This window comes from Ctenopharyngodon idella, chromosome 12, assembly GCF_019924925.1.
Source record: "Ctenopharyngodon idella isolate HZGC_01 chromosome 12, HZGC01, whole genome shotgun sequence".
NCBI lineage: Eukaryota > Metazoa > Chordata > Actinopteri > Cypriniformes > Xenocyprididae > Ctenopharyngodon > Ctenopharyngodon idella.
The window spans coordinates 22,204,286-22,229,527 of record NC_067231.1 but is presented as its reverse complement, the minus strand read 5'-3'; the positions used below and the strand labels follow the sequence as shown (position 1 = coordinate 22,229,527).

At 48.2% G+C, this 25,242-nt stretch overlaps 1 protein-coding gene across 15 annotated transcripts; it reads right to left on the bottom strand.

Moving 5' to 3' along the window:
- Positions 1–230: 230 nt before the first annotated feature.
- On the bottom strand, positions 231–24,780 carry LOC127523627 (keratin, type I cytoskeletal 9-like). 15 transcript variants are annotated; one of them, XM_051914551.1, is made up of 3 exons: positions 24,453–24,780; positions 24,372–24,398; positions 23,653–24,317 (listed from the first exon to the last, which is right to left on the bottom strand). In XM_051914551.1, the coding sequence occupies exons 1-3, from the start codon at positions 24,778–24,780 to the stop codon at positions 23,653–23,655; spliced, it is 1,020 nt and encodes a 339-aa protein (XP_051770511.1). The 15 variants fall into 15 exon arrangements, with proteins under 15 accessions (XP_051770504.1, XP_051770511.1, XP_051770515.1 ...); XM_051914555.1 differs by having other exon boundaries at positions 24,480–24,780; XM_051914544.1 differs by adding an exon at positions 231–4,857 and having other exon boundaries at positions 15,456–24,780.
- Positions 24,781–25,242: the final 462 nt, after the last annotated feature.

The window sequence follows — 25,242 nt, the reverse complement described above, 5'->3', positions numbered from 1 at the left end:
AAGTTTCCCTTATTTTATACACTTATTTTTAAATTTAATTAAACATTTAATTGAGATTTAAAATTAAGTAGTGTCAATCAGTTGGCATTTTGCTCAAGAAGCAATTCCCTTTAGTGAATTCTCCAATAGGGAAGACCTTCTCCTTTCTTTTTCCCATTCTGTTATTCTACGCACTTATTTAAATTCAATTGAACAGAGTTTAATTCAAATTTGAATCAAGTGCCTCTGAATTGTTTTTTTACTTTGCCTTATTTTTTTTCTTTTCTGCTTTCAGCTAATTCATTCTGACTGTCATTCTAGACCCCTATTCTTTCGTCCTACACACTTGATTATTTAAATTCAGTTTAAACAAGATTTAAATTAAGATTTAAATTTACAAGTAAGCTGTGTTTGCGTGACCACTTGTGTATTTGCAAATAGGGCCCTCTAGCGACCGGTGGTGAGTTGACGGTTGTTCCAGTGAGTTCCAGTGAGCGGAGTAAACTAGCCTGGCGGATCTCTCACTGGCTGTGGGTGAACCTCAGTCACTTCTGACCTCGTACCGCGGGCAACACGCAGGGACATCAGCAGGTTGGGTGTGTCAGGTGCAAGGAGGCAACGAGTCCAGGTTGGCAACAAAGGCAATTTTGTTTAATTTCCCTGTTTCTGCACGACAGAACCGCCCTTTGAGTAACTGCCTGCGGGGTCAGACTCTGGGGTTGGGAAAAATACAATTTTGGCCGCCAATCTGGCCGTTGGCGCAAACACCTTGCCCAAACACGCAATTGTGCTGAAAGTCCCTGTTTGAGAGGTTGCATCGCAGTGCAAAAGGCACAGGGTGCCGAGGAACACAACAGCCAAGTGTTGGAACGTCTAGGAGAGGTTGCCCCCGCCACTGAGTTCTTGTCTGAGCAATCACAAATCACCCCAGGCCGAGATTAAGGACATACAGTCCCTTCGCTCAGTGAAAGCCACAGAATATTTGATATTCTCCAATCAGAAGTGTTGGCAAAACCCCTTTTGCCCTTAAGCCATACTATCCTTCTAGGTTTTATGACGCGACAGCGCCCTCGTCAGGCCCGGTCATAAACCCTTACTGTGGTAATAAGCTGAAGTTTCACTTCTCCCCTCTAGCCCTTCTTGTGGTATTTTATTGCTATTCTATTTTCATTCCTTCCTATTTGTTTACTGTTCTATTTCTCATAAATTGCAGCCATCCTGTTCTGTTCTGTTTTTCTACTGTTTGTCTCTTTTATTTCACATAAAGGCAGAGCCTGTGAGAGCCATCACGGAAGCTGAATAATAGATAGACGGCCGAGCAGCCAAAGTCATTAGTAGACTCGTAGAGCCTCCGCCTGTCAAGATCTTTATTTAAATCCAGCACTCGCCGACACAAATTAACCCACGTGGTCGTTCCTGGCCATCGACAATAAGTGTCTGGCCTATATTCCACTAACTGCCTGCACCAGTTAACTGGAAGCACACACAAAGTTTAGCTAATTACGTATTACGTAACGCACTAGTCCTGCGCGAGCTTGCATTGGTTCTTTTGTGCTGTCTTTCTCTCGTCAACAGTAAAGCCACTATGTCGCGAGCATCCAGCCCTGACACCCACTGGGATCATCTCGAGACCTGGTTGGGCGTCATGACCAACGCATTTCTGCCCAACGCCGCCGGTGACCTCCAGCACCTGAGCCGTGAGCAGTTGGACGGGGACCTAAATCGACTAATGGCCCAGGATCCGACGCAGAGCTACAACCACAAAGAATGGGCCAAGCTCATTGGCGGCCTTGCCCACAACCTCATTGCCCAGGTGAAGCTTAGCGAAAGGAGCAACGCTCTCCTGGAGCAGGAAGCAGCGGCGCTCAAGCTTCAGGCCGGGGAGGCCAGAAGAAATCAGGCCCAGACTCAACATCACCTCGATCAACTACTCCTCGAGACCCAGGACCAGCGTGGGACAGCGGATGAATCCGACCCCGAGCTGCAAGAGGAGGTAGAGAGACTCCAAAAAGCCCTTGCAGAGCTCCACTTGGAGGCGGAGCGTAAAGAGCAGTTGGAAAAGGAATCCAGGGAGGAACTAACTGGAAAACTCCAACAAGGTGAAACTCTCCTAGCAAGAGCAGAGATCGAACTGAAAGAAAGGGACGCTAAGGCCCGGGCCTGCGAAAATCATCTTAAACAGGCCCGAAGTGAGATCCTTGCTTTGAAACAGCAAAGAGACTATTTAAGAGATGAATTGGACACTGTTCACAGAGAACTGAAACATTCTTATAAACTGCAAGGTGACTTGGGAGGGGAAGCACACTTCACAGAGTTTCTCCTGGCCAGTAGGCCCAGTCAAGAATCCCTAGTTCAAAAGGGTGTTGAAAGTCCACTGCCCAAGATGCCACTCACGAGCGGCCAAGAACCTTCTTCAACAGCAAAAGGTTGGGAGCCTCTCCAGAAAACCCGTGCCACTAGCCACGGCATGGCTCCCAAAGATCTGGACAAGCTAGCAAAGAATATCCCCACTTTCACCCCAGACCCAGCAGGGGGCGTTGACGTGCACGCGTATTTACAGGACATTGACTTTCTGCTGCAAAATGTGGCCAACGTGAATGCCTGGGACAGGTTGTACCTACTCCGAATCACGTCTAGCCGTGATGTGCGCAGTTTTCTAGATCGGCAGCCAGAAGCTGTCAAATCAGACTACCAGCAGCTGCGACAGGCTCTGATCAGAGAGTTTTCTGACCCTGAATCGGACCAAGGGCTCCTCGCAGCCATGGACCTTAAACAGGGCCGACTGGAAACCCCACAAGCGTACTACAACAGAATACGAAGGGCCTACTTCGGAGCCCGAAACGAGCCAGGAATGGAGGAAGATTTCAACTTTAAGACTTTGTTTCTCCGAAATCTGCATCCTGCGGTGAGTCATCATCTGGGAGTCTTGGCCTGCCCACGGAGTATGTCTACTCAACAGCTGCGAGATTTAGCCCACAAGGCTTATTCTAAGCAAAAGGCTGCATCTGAAAAGACTGTTAAAAATCCAACCATTTACCCGGTCTCTGATCACTGTCCAGAACTGGCCCTAGAGGGTGCACACACGCACCACAGTGACAGACCGTTTCACAGAGAGTCAAGACAGTTCCCGGCCAACAGAGGGCAGCCTCACTACGAGGGTGTCCGTCCCAAGCACCAGACTGGGCGTTCTGAAAGAGTCTGGGACAAGTCCCGGTTACCCAGCAACCCAAAAGGCAGTGCCACATGGGAGGCCAGCCGGCGACCCAGAAATGGCAGATCTTCATCGGCCAGAACTTCAAGCCCCGACCGCCAAAGACAGAATGCCCCTCGACGTGCACCGAACAAGCCCAAGTCCGAGCGCTCACAGGAGCAGAACAGTGCAGCTATGTCTGAGTCTGCAGAGATCCTGAAGGCCCTAAAAGAGCTGATTCAGGAAAAGCACCGTAAGGAAGACCAGAAAGACAAGCCAAACTCCTTATGACTAGGACGGAAACCTACCCCCAACGTCTGCCCTGACAAACCTCCGACAGAACCTCACACCCAAATCACTGCTGACCAGCCACTAACCACAGAATCAGTTAACGCATCACTAAGTGACCGCGCCACCCAGCCACCTCAGCTGACAACTGCACATCCAGAGCCAACCAACTCACATCATCACACCGATGACCAAGACTCCAAGTTACCAGAAAGTGCTGTTCTGGTTGTCTGCCTCCCTAACGAACCACATGACACCAGCCCCACTTGCTTACCGGTCAGCACCCAAGCCCCGGTACCAAGACTCCTGGGGAACCTTATCGAAAAGGGGGTGGCCCGAAAGCTGTACATAGCCATCACTGTGGAAAATGATGTGAGAATTGAAGCGCTCGTAGACACCGGAGCAGATCTCACTTTGATGTCAACTAACCTCTTTGAAATACTCAGAGATAAAGCCAAGAGACAAAATCGAACTCTCAAACCACAAAGATGTGAGCTAAATGTGCAGTCGTACAGCCAAAATGAGGTCCAACTTGAACAAATAGCTCCCATTCATCTAACCATCGGGCCAATGAGCTTGGTACACCCCGTATACATTTCACCAATGGACACGTTTCCCTTGCTCATTGGCAAAGACTTGCTAGATCGCTTTGAGCCCTTATTGGACTTCAGACAGCTGAAAATTTGGGCTCAAGTACGAGAACCGTTGCCCTTCCAGTCACCCAGGTCACCTGAGCCAGACTGTCAGGTCACAGAGGTCACGGGAAATCTTGCAGCTAGCCGCGGGAACCCCGTCTCAGGGCAAAGTTCAAGTTCGCTATCTTGCACACTCAAACTCACCATAGACTTTAACTCCTTCTGTTCCAAGGTCACCACAGACTCACAGCTGAATGATGTGACTACAACAGACATTATTCGCACACTGTGGGCAGACAACTCAGCCTTCAGCCACACGCTGTTAAGTGCTCTTATTGAGGGAACACCGAACCTCCCATGTGTCAACAAGCACACACACTTCCCATTGGACTTTCGTCTGCCAACCATGACGACTGCCAAAAACATCTGCGTTTTGAACTTGAAATGGAATGACCTGCGTCTAACCCATCACTTCCTGGTCTTTCCGGACTCCCTGATGCACCCTAAGGCTCATATGGACAGTGCTAATGAGTTGGTGTGGGCTCCAATGACTTTACAGTCCCCTGTTGTTCCCGTCAACACTGCCAATTTCCTGTCAGACCAGACCATCCCAGAGGTCTGCATCCTGCTCAACATACAGGAAGCTGTAGTACCAGCTTACACCAAAGGGGGTGCTGTTCGGCTCAACATGAGACGTGGTCAAACCCTAAACAACACACCAGCTTTGACATTTGAGGTAGAAGTACCCCAACAACAACAACCAACCTGTCACAAGTACTTCGAAGAGAATGCGTGCCAAGGTATGCCCACGGCCTACGTCGATGGACATTCCTACAGCCATGAGGGCATCCTACAGGCAGGTGCAGGGGTGCGATGGTTAAACAACCAACCCTGCCAACCACAGAACTTCAGGTGGGGTCCCCAGTCACGTCAATATGTTGAAGTAGCAGCTACTCTCATAACCCTTCAAGTTGCCTCAGCCCATAACATCAAAGAACTCCTCATTTGCACAGACTCATGCAATGCCAGACCTAGTTTCACATGCCATCTTCCAGGCTGGAAACAAACTAATTTCAGGACTGAATACAACATGTCGGTGAAACATCAACACCTGTTCCAAACACGTGATGACATCACCCAAACACATGACATGATCGTTTATTGGAAAAAGGTGAAAAGACATTCAAAACAACCAGGGCGTGGCAAAGGCGCAAACGACCAAACTACTGCCCGTGCCAAGACTGGCACGCTGCATAACAATCTACGGTCACCCCCACCCCAGTCACCCACCCTTAGTGTGGCAGCAGCAACCTGCAGCCAGCGTTCTGTTCCTGCAACATTTCCCACCTTACGGCCACTGCCACTGACAACCAAAATTACCAACACTTCCTTACGAACTGTTTTAAACCACCACTCAAACCCCTCCAACCTCCCGATCACGGCATCTGGTCCCACAGCGACCCCTAGCCACAAACGGCTGCATGGGATCAACCACATGCTGGGTGTGGGACTAAACATCCTAAAACATGTCCTTGACGACCTCACAGCGCCAAAGCTTGTAATGCCACAAGGCCAAAAGGGGGGTGAACTGATATACGCCCACGACACACCATGTGCCAGACACCATGGCACCAGAACCACTGATGAGACATTAAAACAAGTGGCGTACTGGCCCAGCATGCAGCAGGATGTGGCAGAGGATGCCAGAGGATGTCAGGTTTGCTGTCAAGTCCAAACTGCAAACACAAATCCCAGAACCCCACTGCAACGCAGAGGAGTCACAATCTCATGGTCAGTCAACCAGAAAGACTGGAATGTAAAACTTCCTCTGGGGTTCATAGCCACCACGGACACCATACCGGAGTCAACTCAGGTGTCCCCCACTGAACTAATGACGGCGCGTCACCAACCAGGAGACCCCAGCATCATTACAGCCTACTCCACTCACCAGCACCTCGACGAGCTCCGCCCACAGCTGAGAAAACAACTCGCAAAGCAGCGTCAAACCCTGCAAACCATCGGCAAATCCTGGGAAGGTATTGTGGTGGTTCTCGGTACTCACAGTTCCCTGCTGACCCAAACGGTGAACTCAATGAAGCAACTGTTTACAGTCTTCCAAAATGACTTTGCCCAAAGTCAGCTGGGTATAGCTCTGATAACATACCTGCTGCGAGAAGTTAGCTTCTCTATGGAGAGCGTGGCTGTAAATAGGATTCCTCAGTACCCTGTACAAACTATGCTGGACTTTGCTACTGGCAGACCCACCAAGACTGTTCCAGCCCACATCGCTGACTCTCTGGGTGCTGCCATCCTACTGCGCGCCAACCCAGAGCAGAATGAGGTGGGCGTCCTTCTCAATCCACCCATCGGTGAACCAGATAACATCTACAGACCCAAAGACAAGGTCAATGTCAGGTGGTGGCAAGGTAACATCCATCCCAAGATACATACCTCAGATGTGGTAGTCTACCACTACAGCGACCCACAGCTGTATCTGGCTCCCCATTTGAGCAGGTGCATTTTGACCACAGACATTCACTGCTTCGGCTCTAACAAGCCTTCCCTCAGAGAACACACTGAAGGAATCTGCCGGTTGCAGCCCGTGATCAGCGACACACGCTGCCCCGCCGAGGCCAAGCCTCACACCCCAGTCATCGGAACACAAGCCAAGATTGTGGGCGATCGACTGCTCGTCCACACCCCCACTCGCATCAACACCCTAACCTACAATCAGCACGACACGGCCACTCGTGTCAGCCTGTCCAATCAAAGTATGTGGATCCAGGTACCCCTGGGTTCCATCCTTCACCTCAACAATCTGGCAGTGTACCGTCTCTCAAGCGAAGAGGACCCGTCAGAACCGGAAATCACAACCACACCTTAGATCCAAAACTGGAACTGAGGATTGAGAAAAGGGGGTCCCAGCTAATTGACATTACTCCCGTTGATACAGCCCTCCAAGCACTCTCCCGACTGCCCATCCTGACCGGCTCACCTATAGCCCAGGCTTGGACAGCTGCTGACACAGCCCTCTGCCTCTCCATAGCAATCAAGTACGCACTCACCCTGGGCCTGGCCTCCATCCTATCCGAAGGGACCAAAGGGATGCAAGAGTCCATGGACAAGTGCCTATCTGCCCTTCCTCAAGGCTTCAAAAGGAGACAGAGGAGAGGAAGTTTCAAGGCAAAGAAAATGCCCAGCCTCATCGAGATGGACAGAGAACCAGTAGGAACCACCTGCTGCTTGACCATCCGGATCCATGTGCCATCGAACCTTGTTACCGTCCAACGAAGTCCGCACAGGAACTTCGTTGGCCGAAAGGGGGATTGTAGCGTCTGGATAGATCCGGCTAGTCAATCAACGTTGGACATTTCAGAATGCTTTTAGCCTCCTGAACTGTGCATGTAAATCACGAATCGGCTCCGGCAAGTCCGGGACCAATTGCCCCATTGGCACCTTTGTTACCCCAGTAAAGAAAAACAGAACATATTCTCACCAGCTCCAGAGACTTCAAAGAGTCACCCTGGTGGGACTAAAGGTGATATGGTCACAGACACTGGCCACAACCCCAATACACACACACATACAGACACTCACAAACACGCATGGAGATTGTGAATGTACATTTATCCTCCAAATATGACTGTGCCAATATGTACCCGTCGCTGTATTTAAAGGTGCATGTATTTATCCCTAGTATATAAGCTTAGCTATGACTGTAGTTGTATTAGTTTTCTTCTAAACGATAAAACTCAAGTATAAACTGTATCTCACCTTTTATGTCTTTGCCATCTGACAAGTTTGGTCTCATTGTAAAGCTTTCGTTATGCTCTAATTGAAAATGTATGTCACATGACTGTAAAATGCATTCTTCTATTTTTAATGGTACTTTGAAGAAAATGTACTCAGATCGGACACTTCGCAAACCATGCAAATTAGGTCATAAATGGAGACAAAGAAAGAGTTTGCCCGCCAAAATCGCACCCTCATCATTGGCTGATGTATCCCAGGAGGCGTTCTGGCCTGTTGTCCTTAAAACACAACGACACGCATCTCTCATTGTCTCTCGATTGTCTCTCGCCATTTAACACACGTCTCTCCCGGACGTCTCGGCGACCGCGCTTCCATCACGCGCCCCCTCTCTTCGGGACGACCATCTTTTGGCAACAAGTTTCTTTGTCAAACCCTCTTCATCCGTCGCCCTAAGTCTTCACTCTTCATCGCCTAGGAGACGGACTCTTTTTCTTTCTTTTCCGGTTATCTTACTCTTAAGTTAAACCCTTGTTTGAAAATCCCGCCGAAGAACACCTTCTCGGAAAAGGACCAATCGCTTCAGCCGCACGCACCGAAACTCCTGCAGAAACACGAAACGACCACAGCACCTGAACCTATGCAAGTATAGAACCATTCTTTCCAAAGCGTTTTAAGCTCGATGTGTAAGCTGAGTTTCCTTGCTGGCTCTCAAAGGTTTTAACTGTTAGTAAGTTGCCATTCCTTTGATCACCTCTGTTTTCTTGACTTTACTTTCGCTTTCTATATATGTGTATTGTTTGTGTATGTTTAGTAGTATAGCCTCTGTATCCGTAGTTTCATATATTAAATACATTATATTCATGCTCGATTGTTTTTTTTTGCTCATGCAACAAACCCAGGTCACTTTAACGTTTCGATCCAGTATCCTTGCTTTACGCATTGATGCTAGAATAGGAAGTCTTTCTCGTGGCCAGAGAAAAACCTTCCTTTTATAATCGGCTATGAGGAGCTAACGGTTTGCTGGACAAACTAATAGTTTCTCTAAATTATTATCAAACCAGAACTAATCATATATGTGATTGATTATAATTCGTTGTAATTAATTCACAATATATGTATAATTCCCTCTCGGGTCGGTATATGTATTATAATTAATCATAAAGCTTTATGATTTATTATATTCATATATTTCACCCATAAATTAATTAAATACCTGTACTGATTCGCTACAGATTATTTGGTGGAGAACGCGGGCAACGTTTTAAACTTGGTTTTGTGTATGAGCAACCTAGAATAATTTTGTGTGATTTAATGTGTATATGCGCGCCTTATTGAGTGAGCCGACAACGCGTCCCTCATTCTGAAAAAAACGTTAACAAGCTATTCGTGCCTAGAAACACTGTAGTCAATTGTTGACCGTAAAGTAAACTGCAGTCCAATTAATATTTCAAACTCGTATCTGCAAAGGGCGACAATCTTTTTGCAATATACAGTTTAATATTAATTTCCGCTTGAATAAACGAATTGAATCGTATTCAGCGTATTTTTTTTTAAAAGGAGCTGTGACGAGTTTCTCACAGACTCTTTCTGAAGGCCTCATAACTGTAGCGCTATTAAATTTGAATTACTGTGTCGTCCAATAATTCAAAATAGCGTCTCGCTCCCTGGGTAACGTCATTGGCATTGCTAACCAATCACGTTACCTCTTGCAAATCTAATCTGAAAACAGTTTATCTGAAATCCGATTGATGTGTAAAAATTGGGAGCCAGCCACGACCTGATCCAGCGTGACTCGTAACAGCAGCGAAGAAATCCTGCAAAAGTTACATATTCGTGTGCACTAAGTTTGCACAAACAGGGGTCCACTAATCCCCAAAATTGTGTACCCGTATTAAAGTGGCATATTAGTGTCCAGTAACCTGGCACCAAAGAATCCGCCGAGATTCTAAAGTTTGTAACCGTGATAGTGCAGTTAAATCAGCCGTAAGGGAATCAGAACCCCACAGACGCGCTAATTTAAAATATCACGAATTAAAGTAGGTGGATGCAGTACCTCTGACCAGACGCCAGAAGGCAATCTGTTCAGGTGTGCGGCACCCCTCCCTACTTCATTGTTGTGTGGACTCACTAACGCCATCGTGTGGACGTTCTGGGTTAACTCTGCTCTCCATACGCTGAGCTGAAGTGTTTCCAAATTCCTTTTGGCTACTTTAATCTAGCTTGCCGCTATAAATGTTTGTTGATGGTTATGCTTTTCAATCGTGTTTGGAATGTGGTTTACCGATTTAAATTTGATTTAAATACGTTTAAATTTTTAATTTAAATTAAGTTTCCCTTCCAACAAGAGAATTCACTTTCTGAAAGTGCTCCCCCTGGTGGACACTCCCACATAAGTTAGTTCCCGTCTCTGAGTATTTGTCCCCTTTCCTGCTTTTCCTGTGTTCACAGATTTTCTCTGCTCTATGTTATTTTATTATTCTACTTGATTTTCTTTCATTATACTCTCTTTCTCTCTTGAGTTTTTACTTTGGAAATTCCTTTCTTGTTATTACTTACTTTTTATTTTTTATCCACTCTTAGGTCTGTGTCCTGTTTGTGATTTGCTGGTAACAGCATTCTCACATCCAAGTTTCCCTTATTTTATACACTTATTTTTAAATTTAATTAAAACATTTAATTGAGATTTAAAATTAAGTAGTGTCAATCAGTTGGCATTTTGCTCAAGAAGCAATTCCCTTTAGGGAATTCTCCAATAGGGAAGACCTTCTCCTTTCTTTTTCCCATTCTGTTATTCTACGCACTTATTTAAATTCAATTGAACAGAGTTTAATTCAAATTTGAATCAAGTGCCTCTGAATTGTTTTTTTACTTTGCCTTATTTTTTTTTTCCTTTTCTGCTTTCAGCTAATTCATTCTGACTGTCATTCTAGACCCCTATTCTTTCGTCCTACACACTTGATTATTTAAATTCAGTTTAAACAAGATTTAAATTAAGATTTAAATTTACAAGTAAGCTGTGTTTGCGTGACCACTTGTGTATTTGCAAATAGGGCCCTCTAGCGACCGGTGGTGAGTTGACGGTTGTTCCAGTGAGTTCCAGTGAGCGGAGTAAACTAGCCTGGCGGATCTCTCACTGGCTGTGGGTGAACCTCGGTCACTTCTGACCTCGTACCGCGGGCAACACGCAGGGACATCAGCAGGTTGGGTGTGTCAGGTGCAAGGAGGCAACGAGTCCAGGTTGGCAACAAAGGCAATTTTGTTTAATTTCCCTGTTCTGCACGACAGAACCGCCCTTTGAGTAACTGCCTGCGGGGTCAGACTCTGGGGTTGGGAAAAATACAATTTTGGCCGCCAATCTGGCCGTTGGCGCAAACACCTTGCCCAAACACGCAATTGTGCTGAAAGTCCCTGTTTGAGAGGTTGCATCGCAGTGCAAAGGTACAGGGTGCCGAGGAACACAGCAGCCAAGTGTTGGAACGTCTAGGAGAGGTTGCCCCCGCCACTGAGTTCTTGTCTGAGCAATCACAAATCACCCCAGGCCGAGATTAAGGACATACAGTCCCTTCGCTCAGTGAAAGCCACAGAATATTTGATATTCTCCAATCAGAAGTGTTGGCAAAACCCCTTTTGCTCTTAAGCCATACTATCCTTCTAGGTTTTATGACGCGACAGCGCCCTCGTCAGGCCCGGTCATAAACCCTTACTGTGGTAATAAGCTGAAGTTTCACTTCTCCCCTCTAGCCCTTCTTGTGGTATTTTATTGCTATTCTATTTTCATTCCTTCCTATTTGTTTACTGTTCTATTTCTCATAAATTGCAGCCATCCTGTTCTGTTCTGTTTTTCTACTGTTTGTCTCTTTTATTTCACATAAAGGCAGAGCCTGTGAGAGCCATCACGGAAGCTGAATAATAGATAGACGGCCGAGCAGCCAAAGTCATTAGTAGACTCGTAGAGCCTCCGCCTGTCAAGATCTTTATTTAAATCCAGCACTCGCCGACACAAATTAACCCACGTGGTCGTTCCTGGCCATCGACAATAAGTGTCTGGCCTATATTCCACTAACTGTCCTGCACCAGTTAACTGGAAGCACACACAAAGTTTAGCTAATTACGTATTACGTAACGCGCTAGTCCTGCGCGAGCTTGCATTGGTTCTTTTGTGCTGTCTTTCTCTCGTCAACAGTAAAGCCACTATGTCGCGAGCATCCAGCCCTGACACCCACTGGGATCATCTCGAGACCTGGTTGGGCGTCATGACCAACGCATTCCTGCCCAACGCCGCCGGTGACCTCCAGCACCTGAGCCGTGAGCAGTTGGACGGGGACCTAAATCGACTAATGGCCCACGATCCGACGCAGAGCTACAACCACAAAGAATGGGCCAAGCTCATTGGCGGACTTGCCCACAACCTCATTGCCCAGGTGAGGCTTAGCGAAAGGAGCAACACTCTCCTGGAGCAGGAAGCAGCGGCGCTCAAGCTTCAGGCCGGGGAGGCCAGAAGAAATCAGGCCCAGACTCAACATCACCTCGATCAGCTACTCCTCGAGACCCAGGACCAGCGTGGGACAGCGGATGAATCCGACCCCGAGCTGCAAGAGGAGGTAGAGAGACTCCAAAAAGCCCTTGCAGAGCTCCACTTGGAGGCGGAGCGTAAAGAGCAGTTGGAAAAGGAATCCAGGGAGGAACTAACTGGAAAACTCCAACAAGGTGAAACTCTCCTAGCAAGAGCAGAGATCGAACTGAAAGAAAGGGACGCTAAGGCCCGGGCCTGCGAAAATCATCTTAAACAGGCCCGAAGTGAGATCCTTGCTTTGAAACAGCAAAGAGACTATTTAAGAGATGAATTGGACACTGTTCACAGAGAACTGAAACATTCTTATAAACTGCAAGGTGACTTGGGAGGGGAAGCACACTTCACAGAGTTTCTCCTGGCCAGTAGGCCCAGTCAAGAATCCCTAGTTCAAAAGGGTGTTGAAAGTCCACTGCCCAAGATGCCACTCACGAGCGGCCAAGAACCTTCTTCAACAGCAAAAGGTTGGGAGCCTCTCCAGAAAACCCGTGCCACTAGCCACGGCATGGCTCCCAAAGATCTGGACAAGCTAGCAAAGAATATCCCCACTTTCACCCCAGACCCAGCAGGGGGCGTTGACGTGCACGCGTATTTGCAGGACATTGACTTTCTGCTGCAAAATGTGGCCAACGTGAATGCATGGGACAGGTTGTACCTACTCCGAATCACGTCTAGCCGTGATGTGCGCAGTTTTCTAGATCGGCAGCCAGAAGCTGTCAAATCAGACTACCAGCAGCTGCGACAGGCTCTGATCAGAGAGTTTTCTGACCCTGAATCGGACCAAGGGCTCCTCGCAGCCATGGACCTTAAACAGGGCCGACTGGAAACCCCACAAGCGTACTACAACAGAATACGAAGGGCCTACTTCGGAGCACGTAACGAGCCAGGAATGGAGGAAGATTTCAACTTTAAGACTCTGTTTCTCCGAAATCTGCATCCTGCGGTGAGTCATCATCTGGGAGTCTTGGCCTGCCCACGGAGTATGTCTACTCAACAGCTGCGAGATTTAGCCCACAAGGCTTATTCTAAGCAAAAGGCTGCATCTGAAAAGACTGTTAAAAATCCAACCATTTACCCGGTCTCTGATCACTGTCCAGAACTGGCCCTAGAGGGCGCACACACGCACCACAGTGACAGACCGTTTCACAGAGAGTCAAGACAGTTCCCGGCCAACAGAGGGCAGCCTCACTACGAGGGTGTCCGTCCCAAGCACCAGACTGGGCGTTCTGAAAGAGTCTGGGACAAGTCCCGGTTACCCAGCAACCCAAAGGCAGTGCCACATGGGAGGCCAGCCGGCGACCCAGAAATGGCAGATCTTCATCGGCCAGAACTTCAAGCCCCGACCGCCAAAGACAGAATGCCTCTCGACGTGCACCGAACAAGCCCAAGTCCGAGCGCTCACAGGAGCAGAACAGTGCAGCTATGTCTGAGTCTGCAGAGATCCTGAAGGCCCTAAAAGAGCTGATTCAGGAAAAGCACCGTAAGGAAGACCAGAAAGACAAGCCAAACTCCTTATGACTAGGACGGAAACCTACCCCCAACGTCTGCCCTGACAAACCTCCGACAGAACCTCACACCCAAATCACTGCTGACCAGCCACTAACCACAGAATCAGTTAACGCATCACTAAGTGACCGCGCCACCCAGCCACCTCAGCTGACAACTGCACATCCAGAGCCAACCAACTCACATCATCACACCGATGACCAAGACTCCAAGTTACCAGAAAGTGCTGTTCTGGTTGTCTGCCTCCCTAACGAACCACATGACACCAGCCCCACTTGCTTACCGGTCAGCACCCAAGCCCCGGTACCAAGACTCCTGGGGAACCTTATCGAAAAGGGGGTGGCCCGAAAGCTGTACATAGCCATCACTGTGGAAAATGATGTGAGAATTGAAGCGCTCGTAGACACCGGAGCAGATCTCACTTTGATGTCAACTAACCTCTTTGAAATACTCAGAGATAAAGCCAAGAGACAAAATCGAACTCTCAAACCACAAAGATGTGAGCTAAATGTGCAGTCGTACAGCCAAAATGAGGTCCAACTTGAACAAATAGCTCCCATTCATCTAACCATCGGGCCAATGAGCTTGGTACACCCCGTATACATTTCACCAATGGACACGTTTCCCTTGCTCATTGGCAAAGACTTGCTAGATCGCTTTGAGCCCTTATTGGACTTCAGACAGCTGAAAATTTGGGCTCAAGTACGAGAACCGTTGCCCTTCCAGTCACCCAGGTCACCTGAGCCAGACTGTCAGGTCACAGAGGTCACGGGAAATCTTGCAGCTAGCCGCGGGAACCCCGTCTCAGGGCAAAGTTCAAGTTCGCTATCCTGCACACTCAAACTCACCATAGACTTTAACTCCTTCTGTTCCAAGGTCACCACAGACTCACAGCTGAATGATGTGACTACAACAGACATTATTCGCACACTGTGGGCAGACAACTCAGCCTTCAGCCACACGCTGTTAAGTGCTCTTATTGAGGGAACACCGAACCTCCCATGTGTCAACAAGCACACACACTTCCCATTGGACTTTCGTCTGCCAACCATGACGACTGCCAAAAACATCTGCGTTTTGAACTTGAAATGGAATGACCTGCGTCTAACCCATCACTTCCTGGTCTTTCCGGACTCCCTGATGCACCCTAAGGCTCATATGGACAGTGCTAATGAGTTGGTGTGGGCTCCAATGACTTTACAGTCCCCTGTTGTTCCCGTCAACACTGCCAATTTCCTGTCAGACCAGACCATCCCAGAGGTCTGCATCCTGCTCAACATACAGGAAGCTGTAGTACCAGCTTACACCAAAGGGGGTGCTGTTCGGCTCAACATGAGACGTGGTCAAACCCTAAACAACACACCAGCTTTGACATTTGAGGTAGAAGTACCCCAACAACAACAACCAACCTGTCACAAGTACTTCGAAGAGAATGCGTGCCAAGGTATGCCCACGGCCTACGTCGATGGACATTCCTACAGCCATGAGGGCATCCTACAGGCAGGTGCAGGGGTGCGATGGTTAAACAACCAACCCTGCCAACCACAGAACTTCAGGTGGGGTCCCCAGTCACGTCAGTATGTTGAAGTAGCAGCTACTCTCATAACCCTTCAAGTTGCCTCAGCCCATAACATCAAAGAACTCCTCATTTGCACAGACTCATGCAATGCCAGACCTAGTTTCACATGCCATCTTCCAGGCTGGAAACAAACTAATTTCAGGACTGAATACAACATGTCGGTGAAACATCAACACCTGTTCCAAACACGTGATGACATCACCCAAACACATGACATGATCGTTTACTGGGAAAAGGTGAACAGACATTCAAAACAACCAGGGCGTGGCAAAGGTGCAAACGACCAAACTACTGCCCGTGCCAAGACTGGCACGCTGCATAACAATCTACGGTCACCCCCACCCCAGTCACCCACCCTTAGTGTGGCAGCAGCAACCTGCAGCCAGCGTTCTGTTCCTGCAACATTTCCCGCCTTACGGCCACTGCCACTGACAACCAAAATTACCAACACTTCCTTACGAACTATTTTAAACCACCACTCAAACCCCTCCAACCTCCCGATCACGGCATCTGGTCCCACGGCGACCCCTAGCCACAAACGGCTGCATGGGATCAACCACATGCTGCGTGTGGGACTAAACATCCTAAAACATGTCCTTGACGACCTCACAGCGCCAAAGCTTGTAATGCCACAAGGCCAAAAGGGGGGTGAACTGATATACGCCCACGACACACCATGTGCCAGACACCATGGCACCAGAACCACTGATGAGACATTAAAACAAGTGGCGTACTGGCCCAGCATGCAGCAGGATGTGGCAGAGGATGCCAGAGGATGTCAGGTTTGCTGTCAAGTCCAAACTGCAAACACAAATCCCAGAACCCCACTGCAACGCAGAGGAGTCACAATCTCATGGTCAGTCAACCAGAAAGACTGGAATGTAAAACTTCCTCTGGGGTTCATAGCCACCACGGACACCATACCGGAGTCAACTCAGGTGTCCCCCACTGAACTAATGACGGCGCGGCAGGTGACGCTGCCGGTGCACCTGTACCAACCAGGAGACCCCAGCATCATTACAGCCTACTCCACTCACCAGCACCTCGACGAGCTCCGCCCACAGCTGAGAAAACAACTCGCAAAGCAGCGTCAAACCCTGCAAACCATCGGCAAATCCTGGGAAGGTATTGTGGTGGTTCTCGGTACTCACAGTTCCCTGCTGACCCAAACGGTGAACTCAATGAAGCAACTGTTTACAGTCTTCCAAAATGACTTTGCCCAAAGTCAGCTGGGTATAGCTCTGATAACATACCTGCTGCGAGAAGTTAGCTTCTCTATGGAGAGCGTGGCTGTAAATAGGATTCCTCAGTACCCTGTACAAACTATGCTGGACTTTGCTACTGGCAGACCCACCAAGACTGTTCCAGCCCACATCGCTGACTCTCTGGGTGCTGCCATCCTACTGCGCGCCAACCCAGAGCAGAATGAGGTGGGCGTCCTTCTCAATCCACCCATCGGTGAACCAGATAACATCTACAGACCCAAAGACAAGGTCAATGTCAGGTGGTGGCAAGGTAACATCCATCCCAAGATACATACCTCAGATGTGGTAGTCTACCACTACAGCGACCCACAGCTGTATCTGGCTCCCCATTTGAGCAGGTGCATTTTGACCACAGACATTCACTGCTTCGGCTCTAACAAGCCTTCCCTCAGAGAACACACTGAAGGAATCTGCCGGTTGCAGCCCGTGATCAGCGACACACGCTGCCCCGCCGAGGCCAAGCCTCACACCCCAGTCATCGGAACACAAGCCAAGATTGTGGGCGATCGACTGCTCGTCCACACCCCCACTCGCATCAACACCCTAACCTACAATCAGCACGACACGGCCACTCGTGTCAGCCTGTCCAATCAAAGTATGTGGATCCAGGTACCCCTGGGTTCCATCCTTCACCTCAACAATCTGGCAGTGTACCGTCTCTCAAGCGAAGAGGACCCGTCAGAACCGGAAATCACAACCACACCTTAGATCCAGAACTGGAACTGATGATTGAGAAAAGGGGGTCCCAGCTAATTGACATTACTCCCGTTGATACAGCCCTCCAAGCACTCTCCCGACTGCCCGTCCTGACCAGCTCACCTATAGCCCAGGCTTGGACAGCTGCTGACACAGCCCTCTGCCTCTCCATAGCAATCAAGTACGCACTCACCCTGGGCCTGGCCTCCATCCTATCCGAAGGGACCAAAGGGATGCAAGAGTCCATGGACAAGTGCCTATCTGCCCTTCCTCAAGGCTTCAAAAGGAGACAGAGGAGAGGAAGTTTCAAGGCAAAGAAAATGCCCAGCCTCATCGAGATGGACAGAGAACCAGTAGGAACCACCTGCTGCTTGACCATCCGGATCCATGTGCCATCGAACCTTGTTACCGTCCAACGAAGTCCGCACAGGAACTTCGTTGGCCGAAAGGGGGATTGTAGCGTCTGGATAGATCCGGCTAGTCAATCAACGTTGGACATTTCAGAATGCTTTTAGCCTCCTGAACTGTGCATGTAAATCACGAATCGGCTCCGGCAAGTCCGGGACCAATTGCCCCATTGGCACCTTTGTTACCCCAGTAAAGAAAAACAGAACATATTCTCACCAGCTCCAGAGACTTCAAAGAGTCACCCTGGTGGGACTAAAGGTGATATGGTCACAGACACTGGCCACAACCCCAATACACACACACATACAGACACTCACAAACACGCATGGAGATTGTGAATGTACATTTATCCTCCAAATATGACTGTGCCAATATGTACCCGTCGCTGTATTTAAAGGTGCATGTATTTATCCCTAGTATATAAGCTTAGCTATGACTGTAGTTGTATTAGTTTTCTTCTAAACGATAAAACTCAAGTATAAACTGTATCTCACCTTTTATGTCTTTGCCATCTGACAAGTTTGGTCTCATTGTAAAGCTTTCGTTATGCTCTAATTGAAAATGTATGTCACATGACTGTAAAATGCATTCTTCTATTTTTAATGGTACTTTGAAGAAAATGTACTCAGATCGGACACTTCGCAAACCATGCAAATTAGGTCATAAATGGAGACAAAGAAAGAGTTTGCCCGCCAAAATCGCACCCTCATCATTGGCTGATGTATCCCAGGAGGCGTTCTGGCCTGTTGTCCTTAAAACACAACGACACGCATCTCTCATTGTCTCTCGATTGTCTCTCGCCATTTAACACACGTCTCTCCCGGACGTCTCGGCGACCGCGCTTCCATCACGCGCCCCCTCTCTTCGGGACGACCATCTTTTGGCAACAAGTTTCTTTGTCAAACCCTCTTCATCCGTCGCCCTAAGTCTTCACTCTTCATCGCCTAGGAGACGGACTCTTTTTCTTTCTTTTCCGGTTATCTTACTCTTAAGTTAAACCCTTGTTTGAAAATCCCGCCGAAGAAAACCTTCTCGGAAAAGGACCAATCGCTTCAGCCGCACGCACCGAAACTCCTGCAGAAACACGAAACGACCACAGCACCTGAACCTATGCAAGTATAGAACCATTCTTTCCAAAGCGTTTTAAGCTCGATGTGTAAGCTGAGTTTCCTTGCTGGCTCTCAAAGGTTTTAACTGTTAGTAAGTTGCCATTCCTTTGATCACCTCTGTTTTCTTGACTTTACTTTCGCTTTCTATATATGTGTATTGTTTGTGTATGTTTAGTAGTATAGCCTCTGTATCCGTAGTTTCATATATTAAATACATTATATTCATGCTCGATTGTTTTTTTTTTGCTCATGCAACAAACCCAGGTCACTTTAACGTTTCGATCCAGTATCCTTGCTTTACGCATTGATGCTAGAATAGGAAGTCTTTCTCGTGGCCAGAGAAAAACCTTCCTTTTATAATCGGCTATGAGGAGCTAACGGTTTGCTGGACAAACTAATAGTTTCTCTAAATTATTATCAAACCAGAACTAATCATATATGTGATTGATTATAATTCGTTGTAATTAATTCACAATATATGTATAATTCCCTCTCGGGTCGGTATATGTATTATAATTAATCATAAAGCTTTATGATTTATTATATTCATATATTTCACCCATAAATTAATTAAATACCTGTACTGATTCGCTACAACACTTTCTCATCGGATCTGCGCGAATCTCGTGGGTGACCTATTTTGATCTCAAAAAGGTGAATTCTCACCAAAAGGTGAGGAGTTTGCATCTATGTGTCTATGTGTTAATTCTAATACAAATTTTAACCCCTGATTCAAACATAAAAAGTAAAAAAAAAAAATACTTGCAAATTAAACAACATATTGACCTTTTGTTATGTCTATTTATTAATTTACTACTATAAACACTGAACTATTTTCATAACTATTTTAATTTACTACTATAAACACTGAACTATTTTCATTTGTGAGTAATTGAGATTAATTTCATTCAGCATATCATAATTAATTTGATTACATTTAAATAGACAGGCCTAATATCTATATAGCTGTATATTTTATTTCTGCCATGTGTATTGTGACCCTGGTTTTTGCTGGTTTGTAAACAATGTTACACAGAGATGTTGAGTCAGCTCTTGTCATCTCTCCCTAGCGACTTTCCCAGTTCATGCTGCTCTGTTTGTCAGTGTTGCTGACAGGAACAGCACTGCTTTGCAAGGACTCCATCAAGATGCAGAGAGAGCAGTGGCATCTTTTCTTTACAGCAGAAAGAGGAGGGAGAGAAGCATGATGTGCTTGTTTTGGCCAGAAAGTCGTGATGCTAACATGAGCACCATCACACTGACTCAATGTGCTTCAGCTCATCTCTTCCTCACCTTCTCTTACTTTTTTCTTCTCATTCAGATGTTATGTTGCATCCACAAACTTTAACCACTTGTCTGATCTAAGGGGCTGTTTACACGACACCATTTTCAACTAAAAACGGATCACTTTTTATGCGTTTTGGCCGTTCAGAACTGCAAAAACGCGAATCTGTGAAAACGGTGACAGCAGGCACATGCATATTACGTGTTTAGTCTACCCACCTTATTTGTCAACGTGGAATTAAAGTATTTCTGTGAATGTGCGAGACTTCCAATTTATCAGCCGCTACAGGGAAATAATAACAAAGACTTTAAATATAGAAAAACGGTGCACTCGTATTATTATGAATGGGAGAAAGTGCAATGCACAATATGGCAGAATAAGTCCCGCCTTCTAAATAAGAGCCAACCGCCGATTGGTAAAGTCATCGCGTCACTGCAGTGGCCGTTAGAAGCTCTGGTTCCTCTAGGGGTTATGCGCAATCTAACTTCTGTATTCTGTAAAACAGATCAGATCGCTTCCGGTTTAGGTCTTTTGTATGTGCTTCATGAAAAAAATTGCTGTTTTATTCAAGATAACTTGAATAAAACAGCAATTAAAAGAGCAAGCAAAGATGAGCATAACTGATGTCCCCCGCATATGTAGATTGATATTTAAAAGCTTTTTTAATTTTTCTTCTTCACACTAATGTTTAGATATTTAATAGATTAAAACACCTATAACAATATGAACTAGGGAGTTTCGCTGATTACCTTAAAAGTCCATAGATATGCCATCAGTTCATACTGCTGTTAACACTTTCTCTGACAAGCGGATGCAATGATACCAGTTTTCTGGTTTGGTCATGTGACATTCGACATATATGCTGCATTCACGCCACCTCGTATTTACCGGAATCTTGTGATGACAACACATGACGTTATATTCGGAGCTGTTCACGTCCTCGGACTGGGAATTATGCGTTTCTATGGCACCACTATGAACGCCTAAATTAATCTACAGCGGTCAGGTGGTACAGCAGCCACGTGGTACACATGGGAGCTTTCAGAAAACTCCCAGCCTACAATCTGTAATTACGAGCTCTACGAGGACGTGAACACTTTTTACAAGCTAGAATCTCGTAATTACAGGAATTACGAGGTGTTGTGAACGCACCTATACCCTATAGAAACAGTCAGACGTGCTTAGTACTGCGCATGCGCATTAGCTTGAACCAGCCTGAAAAATGCAGTTTTTTTGTCATGATTCATTTTGTCAGATTTCATTGGTGATTTCAAATATGAAATTTAATCGAAAGGTTGGCGAAAAGCTTTGGAGAATTTGATGTTTTCACATTTAAAGAGATAGGAGCTGCACTTGCATGCCTGAGAGGCGTTTCAAAGATGGCCGCCGATTGAAACGACTTATCTTAAAGGGACTTTGATAAAAAGAAGAATATCAAAGTGCAGTAAACTATAAAAGTAAGGTGGATAGGCATGCGTGTTTGGCGTGAGTGCACTGTATAAAGAATGCATATTCGCAGGTGCGTAATCTTTCTTTACTAAGTGACATCGCCAACTAATTGTCTGGCATGCGTAATGCAGTCTCTGTTAAGACTTTTGCATATATGAGTCAGTATGTTGATGTTACATCAAAAATGCATTTCACTGATATAAATACATTAAGTCATTATACAAGGGTAAAACAGGGTTAAACTATTGTTCAGACATTTAGGGTCAGTAATTTATTTTTTGAAAGAAATTAGTACTTTTATTCCAAGGACGAATCCTTAAAAAAATTTCACAATATTACTGTTTTTACTGTATTTTTATCAAATAAATGCAACGTGAGCATAAGAGCATTAGGGACGTCAGATGAAAAGGTGTAGAAAGATACAAGGATAAACTTTTTTTTCTGTGGAATAATGTGCACTGATGAATTGTTCACAATATAAACACGTATTTAAGTGCTGTATACCTGTCACGATCACTGTCTGTTCCTGTCAGTTCCTGGACTCCACTTCCCATAATCCTCCCTTCCAATCACATGCACCAATCACCAATTGCCACACACACCTGCAGATCATTACCTGGACTATTTAAGACACACACACACACACACCCTTGGCGAAGTCTTGATTTGCCCCGGTGATCACTTCTGAGCGTTTTCTTGTGGATTGTATTTCTGTTGCCATTGGACTGTTTATTGGACTGTGTTTGTTTGCCGCCTGCCCTGACCATTGCCTGTGACTTTACTCTGCTTGTCTGCCGCCTGCCTCGACCATTGCCTGTCCCTGTTAGTGTCTCTGCCTTTGCCCTGTCTACTCTCTAAGTACTTTTAATAAACAAGCTGCAAATGGATCCTCACGCATTCGACCCATCATTACAGAAGACTTCGCCATCAAACGATCCAGCAGCTTCTACGAGCGCTTCCAGCCCCAGCATGGACCCAGCAATACGTCTCGTCCGCCTTCGGCAAGGTAATTCTACACTCGAGGACCACATTCAGAAGTTTCTAGACATTGCCTATTTATCTGACCTGCCTGACTGTGCCCTCATTGACTTCTTTGGCTATGGATTAAACGAACCATTGAAGGACTACTTACTTATTAATGGTCCCCGAGGGTCGTTCGTGGAATTTCTGGACTTTGCTCTGCTTACTGTTGGTTCACTGTTTACTGTGGGTGTCGCGGAGGAACGCGACACCTCGTTCCCCCATGTAATGGCTGCCTCTAAAGAGAGCATTCACAAAATGGCGGCCACAACATCATCACATCATGTCTCTGCTGATCTTCCAGAGCCAAGTCAAGTCTCCGTTGATCCTCTAGAATTACATCACGTCTCTGGATCTGTTTGGGAGCGGAGTGGGTTGCGTTCCAGTGTGGCTGATCCACCGCTGACTTCAGCACGAGCGGCTGGCATTCCTAAGCCTCCGCCGGCCGCTTCGCACTCAAGCCCGCTGGCCGCTACGCCCTCAAGCTCGCCGGTTGCCACGCACTCAAGCTCGCCGGTTGCCACGCACTCAAGCTCGCCGGTTGCCACGCACTCAAGCTCGCCGGTTGCCACGCACTCAAGCTCGCCGGTTGCCACGCACTCAAGCTCGCCGGTTGCCACGCACTCAAGCTCGCCGGTTGCCACGCACTCAAGCTCGCCGGTTGCCACGCACTCAAATTCTCTGGATGCTATGGACAAGATGGCCGCTTTGCCAGTGCCCACGGGCAAGATGGCCGCCCCGCCAGTGTCTGGGAACATAGGGGTCGTTCCAGCCAGTGAGTCCACTCCAGAACCAGCTCCAGTCCGCGAGTCCGCTCCAACCCGTGAGCCCGCTGCAGCGCCCTCAGAGGAGGTAGGCATAGAGCCACCGCCTCAACCATGTAAACGGAGGAGGAGGAGGAAGAAGGCTTCCTCCATCCCTCAAGGCCCGGAGGCCTTCCCAGAGCCCGCTGTAGGCCCGGAGGCCGTCCCAGAGCCCGCTGTAGGCCCGGAGGCCGTCCCAGAGCCCGCTGTAGGCCCGGAGGCCGTCCCAGAGCCCGCTGTAGGCCCGGAGGCCGTCCCAGAGCCCGTTGTAAGCCCGGAGGCCGTCCCAGAGCGGTCCGCTGCCGTCCCAGAGCAGCCCGCTCTTCCTGATACGGCCACGGAGGCCGTCGCCGAGCTCCTCGCCCTGCCGGCGCCACCCGAGCTCCTCGCCCTGCCGGCGCCACCCGAGCTCCTCGCCCTGCCGGCGCCACCCGAGCTCCTCGCCCTGCCGGCGCCACCCGAGCTCCTTACCCACGAAACCGCCACGGCCTCCGTTGAATTCCCCAAGAACTTTTTGGGGGGGGGCCATATACCTGAGGGTGGGGAGCTTGTGGGTGGGGACCCTGCACGGCCGCGATCATCAGCGGCCTCCGAATTGCTTGAGCTTGCGGGTGGGGACCTTACACGCCCACGGTCTTCAACCGCCTGTGAACTGCTGTGGCCGGCTACGGACCCTGACCTGCCGTGGGCGCCCAAGCTACCTGACCTACCGTGGCCGCCTAAGCCACCTGACCTGCCGTGGTTGCCCAAGCCACCTGACCTGCCGTGGGTGCCCAAGCCACCTGACCGGCCGTGGTTGCCCAAGCCACCTGACCGGCCGTGGGTGCCCAAGCCACCTGACCCGCCGTGGGTGCCCAAGCCACCTGACCCGCCGTGGTTGCCTAAGCCACCTGACCCGCCGTGGCTGCCCGTGGCACCTGACCCGCCGTGGCTGCCCGTGGCACCTGACCCGCCGTGGCTGCCCGTGGCACCTGACCCGCCGTGGCTGCCCGTGGCACCTGACCCGCCGTGGCTGCCCGTGGCACCTGACCCGCCGTGGCTGCCCGTGGCACCTGACCCCCCGTGGCTGCCCGAGTTCCTGGACCTGCATTGGAGACCCCGTTCCCGTCTGCCAACAGGTCTCCAATGTACCCACCCCCCCTCCCTATCTGTGCCATTTACGCCGCGAGGACGCGCCTTCCGGAAGGGGGGCGTTATGTCACGATCACTGTCTGTTCCTGTCAGTTCCTGGACTCCACTTCCCATAATCCTCCCTTCCAATCACATGCACCAATCACCAATTGCCACACACACCTGCAGATCATTACCTGGACTATTTAAGACACACACACACACACACCCTTGGCGAAGTCTTGATTTGCCCCGGTGATCACTTCTGAGCGTTTTCTTGTGGATTGTATTTCTGTTGCCATTGGACTGTTTATTGGACTGTGTTTGTTTGCCGCCTGCCCTGACCATTGCCTGTGACTTTACTCTGCTTGTCTGCCGCCTGCCTCGACCATTGCCTGTCCCTGTTAGTGTCTCTGCCTTTGCCCTGTCTACTCTGTAAGTACTTTTAATAAACAAGCTGCAAATGGATCCTCACGCATTCGACCCATCATTACAATACCTATGGTGTACTTCTAGTTATAAACTGTGATTCATCATGATTGAAATATTAGCGGTTTGTTGTCTTTGTGTTTGTGAATATCCACTGCCTTCCCTATA

Coding starts and splice junctions, on each gene's coding strand:
- LOC127523627 (XM_051914544.1), bottom strand. CDS start 24,780: ATGGGAAGTGGAGTCCAGGAACTGACAGGAACAGACAGTGATCGTGAC.